Below are 6,000 nucleotides of genomic sequence, written 5' to 3'. Positions count from 1 at the left end.
CGTGCTGTAAGCTGGGGTTTGAATAAAGGCACGGCTATAATGGACACCGCAGTACGTGGTGAGCAGCGGACTCGACGCCTGGGCGTCATGTTTGGTTTAGTTTTGATTTCGTGGAACCCTTCCCCCGCCGGAACCGCGGAAATTACATGCCAGCAGCTGCAATAGCGCCAGCTGACGGCTACACACGTCACTGACGGCAACGCAGTGGTCGAACCTAACACCATTAACAAGGCGTGGGGTGCATACGGTAATGTATTCGAGCACTGAATACCGAATGAACAGATGATGGGCACACGCTGACCATGGTTTTCAATTTTCAATCCCACCCCGTAAACCGCGGGAACTCGCGCATGGTCGAACGGCGGCGCAGAGTGTAGCCACGGGAGGGACGATCCGTAGAATAAGTCCTTTTTTGTTTTGCCTCTGGAATGGAATCCGTTTTTTTTTTCGAGATGCATTCTGTACGTTCGGTGAGTGATGTTGCTGTTTGATGTGACAGAAAAAAGGCATTTTTTTTTACTTCTGCGGATGCGGATTGTCCAACACGTGTAATCACTCATTAATCCGACATGTTCAGTTGGATAATGGATGAAGGATAGCGAACCGAAAAGCCCACAAACCATGAAATGATGGTTTTTTTTAATCCAATCACAACAGAATAGTTAATACCTGCAGCTGCTGAATGAGCTCGTTTTGCAAAATCCTCAGTACATACAGGACGTATGGCAATGAAGTTACTATTCACATTCGTTTTGATGGTTCAAAGTTCGAACATGTGATTAGCACCTGGATGGCGTTCACCAATGGAGTTGATGGCATTCATGCGAAATGCTTCTTCCTCGTAGAAATTATCTTCTATCCAATGCATACACGCGTTCAAAACATGTAGGCAACGCTGTTTCTGGTGCTTTTGAGACGGGCGATCTTTGCCTAATGCCGTTGAAAGGTCGCCGTAGGATCACCAATCGGTTCGGTTCAAGTTTGTTCAGGCTTATGCAGGATGATAGCTCGAGTGCTGCGCTGTGTTCTATGGATGCTGGAACCATGGTGGTGTCGGTGCCGGCCGGGTAATGGTGAGAGTTGTTTTAGGACTTCTAAGAAGAACGTAATATAGTGCCTTCAATCAGGGCCGAGGGACGGCGGGTAGCGGTGAGGTGGGAGCAGATTTTGTTTGCAGAAACTCTCTGCTCAATCACGACCTGCCGTTGGCCTTCGCAGTACGAAAGATGAAGCTACTCAGCCCTTTTTAAAGCTGCAATAGCTTGGCTTGCGAGTTTTCCTCGAATAGCGGGTGGCGTTAAAGGTGATGCTCAAGGGCAGACATGGACGATGAGTGTATTCGTGTTCTGTCGTGTTATTATAGATGAAATGGATCTATCAAAGGTAAACTTTCAGCATTAGATTGGGAAAGACTTTCTACCTATCGCAACAAGAACGTCTCCTGTGCTGTAGCCATCACGGCTCACATTCCATTACAGATCTAGATCCATAACATAAAGCTATAATCCATAGTCAGGAGCTCTCTGACAGTTGGATTTTTAATAAAATAAATGCCAATGGAAAACGCAACAGGCGCCCATCATCCGTTCGTCGACAGTCGGCCATCAACCTACGTTCTCGCTCTGTAAAAGAGCAAATGCTTCCAGAGAATTTGAATAGAATCCGTTCCATTCGTTGCGGTACTAGAATTCGTTCATCTGGATTCCGGGAAATGCCACACCAGACCTTTGCTATGGTAATTAAAAACAGTCCCCCTCCGAATGGCTATCCCCTAACGCTTCATTAGTGCAAAAGTACTACCGAGTGGCAGAGTCCATGATGCTCAAGGGGATGCTACATCTTTGCCGGGGCTTTGACATCGGTCTGCTGTCGACTGGAACGCTGTCCGGATGTGAAAGCTTGTTTTGTTGGACTGATGGTCTTGTTATGCGGTTCATTTGCAAGCACTTCAATCTTGTCAATTAGTGATTGTAGAAACCAGTGGAAATGCATAGGAATATGTGCGGTAATCTAAATAGGATCGTTAACCAAACAGTAGCTCTCAGTTGTGGCTTTGAGTATGTTTTGATTCTTTCGAGTTGTGATCCAGATCAACAGTTGTGGTTTAATTACCTAAGATACTCTGATCTGTTGTTATGCAAATATCCCGATCAAACATTCCAGATTATCACATCCTTTTACTTTTTTATGCGCTTCACGAGAAGCATAACAGAGGACTTGGATGCATAGGATATATTCTTGTGATTCAAATTAGGATGTTTATCTTATTAAATGTCATTTGAATGACATACACTACTCTTCCGGTAATATTATTGCAGCATTTACTTATTTTGGCCATAGTGCATTCAGTAAAGGCTCAGGCAAAATCACAGTCAATCTACAGAACTTAACACTTAATCTGCATAACGCAACACGACGTAATCAGCATTTGCCTTCTTTACGGTTGCTTCAAAGCATATAGTATGGTTAAAATTGAATGTATTAGTAAATGCATATATATAATTGAACGTGCGCGAATTAGATACGAAACTGGCATACTGGATAAGAGAAACCAACATCCTTAATGTCAATGTTAGTAAGGCATTTAAGCAGAACCAAACTACCAAACCGAGCATAAGCGTTAAAACGTTAAAGATTATGTTATGAGAGAAAAAAAAAATATTAAAACTACTTACTTGCTATCTGTCCGTTGCGTGAATGGCCGTCCGCTCGCTCCGGCTGGTGACAATGGTGGTGATGGTGATGATGATGGAAGTGATGATGACAGGGATGACAGCTGCCGGGAGACGGGGATTGCTGTTGCGGCTGTTGTTGTAGTTGCTGCTGCGACTGCAGCTGCAAAGTGGATTGTGATTGCTGTCGCTGTTGAGCGGTAGTGGCGAGCTGCTGCGAAAGTGAAGTGCCCGGTCCCGCACCGGTTGCTGCTGTTGTTGCGACGGTGGCCGGTGGACCGCAGGCCCCGTAGCTGGTGGTCGGTCCTTGACACGTGGCCGGATCACAGCAAGTCAACTGTTCACGCCCCGGACCAGCGCCGGCGAACGTTATATCATCTTTGGTAAATTTATTCTCTGGCGAGCTGGCGACTGGTGGTGCGCCATCGTTCGGCCAGAGTGCGGTGGTGCGGTGAGATGGAAGTTGTTGGGAGAGGCGATACGATAAAAGGAAAAGGAAGAGCAGAAAAAAAAGAAGAAAAAACACGATAAGATGGGAAACGATTAACTGGCCTCCCGAATAGCGCGGCATCTCTGGGACCATCTTGCTAGCATCATTGCTGGTTCGCTGGCTGGAAACAACATCCGCTTTGTTCTTTGTGAGTGTGTGTTGTTGTTGTTGTTGTTGGTGCAAGGTATTGTTTTGTAGAATTTTCCAAATGCAGTACTTCAGGAAAACGATAACATTAAAGTGTACCATTCCAGATTGTTCCACTTGGTAGACCCAAGATGGGTGCTTTCGAGAAGGAATTTGATAAAACAGAAAACACTGACCATTTAGAATGATTTTAATAATAGGAGTATGGACCAAAACAAAAGGAGAATGGACCAATTATGTTGTAAGATTGAAGCCAATATTTTGCAGTAAGATATAGATTTACGTTTTCGATAAAGGTTTGATCAAAACTGCCAATCTAATTATTATTCATTTATCGACCTCTGTTGCACCTTTCTAACAACTCGTCGTAATGCACCTACCTTTAGGAAAGAATAGTTTATTCTGGTAATCTAAGACTAGAAGATGATTTTGTTTAGTAAATCTTAACAATCGAACGCACGTTGCAAATGTATCTACCTATAATTATCATTAATATATTGCAATCAGCCAAAACAACGCAAAAGGGACTAAGAAATAAATCAAATAACTGCGCTCGTGCCGCGCGCGAGCACTGCAAAAGCATTTAATCAAATCTACAAGCAGCGCAACCGGCAACCATCTCAGCACAATCCTTTGAATATTATTAAACGTAATGATCTCAAAATACTTTTGCTCAACTACTACGTGGAATATGTTGTGTTACATGATATTATATAGCTGCTGCTAAAAGTGTGTAATGATATTGTATGCTGAATTGAAAATCACCAGGCGGCTCCATCGACCGGAGGCGCTTTTTTTGCCAAAGGGCTACATGGTTCGTCGATTGACCAATGGGCGTTACAACCCGGATGCCTTCGCTGAACCGGAACTGCTACGGAATATCCTCAATTGCAATCACTTTCTCCCCTTTTTTTCTCTCACTCTCCCCCTTTCCGGTTCTCTGTACTGGGATTACCACTGATTGGTAATGGGATATGTTCATTAAGATAAACCGAGATCGTTATTCCCATTTGCATTGCAAATAAAATGTGTTCACTTTCGAGGTTACATGCAACAAGCCACCGGTGTGTGTGGAGGAGCCGGAAGGAGTGCTCTCGTTTTAATTAGTAGCAACCATCCGCCCATCAACCACCGCACACACACATACACACACACACACACACTCCACGCTATCCGATACGCTAGCTCGCCCGCCAGGCTTTGGCAGAACCGAACTCAATTTAACGCGTGGCAGATGGAGCGTGTGTCGTCTAATTATTTGTTATTCATATAGGACAATTACGCATTGTGACGGCGCATTGTGTGAGATGCCTTTCCGTTCCTCCGACAGCTGTCCGGAGTGACCTTCTGATTCTGGTGCTGTTGTTGCTGATGCCTATCGTGACCTCTTGCTGCTGGTGGTGGTGGTAGTTCATCGATTTATGGCAGAATACAACCCGTTTTCTAGCCTAGCCCCCACGCCTGTCAGTGTAGATGACCTTGATGAGTGTGCGGAGGATTATTGTTGGCAAATCATCCGATGAGCTTGAAGGTTTCACGCGAAATCCGCTGCTCGGAAATGCTCGAGATTTTTTGCGCTGCAGAAGGCAGGAATGATGCAGACGGAAAGGATTGAGTCGCTCACTTACTACGCAGTCCCAATCATGCCCTCACGTCACGGGTTTCATCATTAGAAGGAAACGCGAGGAGTGTAGACGTTCATAAACATTTATGAGACTGGCTCGTCCGGCCAACCCTCCAGGGATCGACCAGGATGTGACCAGCCAGATCTAAAGGGCAAACTCATAAATCATGCATTGGCGATGGCCATACGCGATGCGAGGTGACTCAATATGCGATTGGCAGGATCCACCCCATCCCCCTCCCAAGGAGGACCACCCAGCCAGCAAGCAAGCCATCTAGCAATTTCCAATGTCTCCAAGAGATAATGTTGCAGCCATTCGTTATGGGCAAACCAGGCACTAGCGAGTAAAGCTAACGCAACGAGTCCCGCTGGACCGATGGTCGACACCACTCAGCGGACCAATCGTTTTGACCATTCGACCCACATACGACCGTCGATGTGACCAGCTACCACTACTTCACTGGCCACTGGCGCGCCATTTATCTTCTACCAGCCCGGTGTAGCGCCCTCGGGGACCTGTCGATTACTGTAGAAGGTAAGCTTCTTTCACGGTCACTTGCAGTGTGACGATGCTACCGGAATCGAGCTTGATTAAGGTAGGGGATGAAGTGGCTGGCTGGTAACTGCATCTCAGCTTGGCACGGCAGCTGCAATGCCAACCCAACCACCATGCACAGGTGGTTCATGATCATTATCAAGAAATTGTTCCTGACTTGTGTCTTGTCTGAAGGATACTGAAGCCAGAGGCGCGCACACACATACACACACACAGTCCCAGAGCTGGTCTTGTGCAACAACTGCTAATAGCCTCCGTTAGACGATGTAGCAGACGATGAAGGGACCAGTCGCACAAGATGGCGGTTGGTGGGTGGGCATATTTCCGAAGTTATATAACGGCGCAGATGAGCACCGGCGCCGCCGGGCCCTGGAATTGATTGTGGAACGTCAAGAGTTTTCGCTTGTCTTTGCGCTCGGGCTTTGCGACTTGACTGCGCCCGTGCGTTTCCGTTCCGCCCTTTTTAATCTGATTAATCAACGTGCTTAATTGGCGAGATCAGGAGATTAGC

The 6,000-nt window shown here is 46.2% G+C and overlaps 2 protein-coding genes across 6 annotated transcripts in view; one reads left to right on the top strand and one right to left on the bottom strand.

The window, feature by feature from the left end:
• Positions 1-6,000, bottom strand: part of LOC125952297 (dual specificity calcium/calmodulin-dependent 3',5'-cyclic nucleotide phosphodiesterase 1A-like) — a 198,418-nt gene that overhangs the window by 40,731 nt on the left and 151,687 nt on the right. For 3 of the 5 annotated variants that reach the window (XM_049681703.1, XM_049681700.1, XM_049681701.1), the window contains exon 2: positions 2,676-3,083. The exons of the other annotated variants lie outside the window; for them this stretch is intronic. Coding sequence is in view for 2 of the 3 variants with exons in the window: in XM_049681700.1 (XP_049537657.1) it covers positions 2,676-3,083 (408 nt within the window). In the remaining variant the exon portion in view is untranslated. The remainder of the gene's footprint in view (positions 1-2,675; positions 3,084-6,000) is intronic. 5 annotated transcript variants of the gene reach the window in all.
• The window catches only part of LOC125952287 (uncharacterized), a 51,752-nt gene that overhangs the window by 29,693 nt on the left and 16,059 nt on the right, over positions 1-6,000 (top strand). The gene's annotated exons all lie outside the window — the stretch shown is intronic.

The sequence above is a fragment of the Anopheles darlingi genome, chromosome 2 (genome assembly GCF_943734745.1).
Source record: "Anopheles darlingi chromosome 2, idAnoDarlMG_H_01, whole genome shotgun sequence".
Classification (NCBI taxonomy): domain Eukaryota; kingdom Metazoa; phylum Arthropoda; class Insecta; order Diptera; family Culicidae; genus Anopheles; species Anopheles darlingi.
The sequence above is the reverse complement of the archived record's forward strand: the minus strand, read 5'-3'. Positions and strand labels throughout refer to the sequence as shown.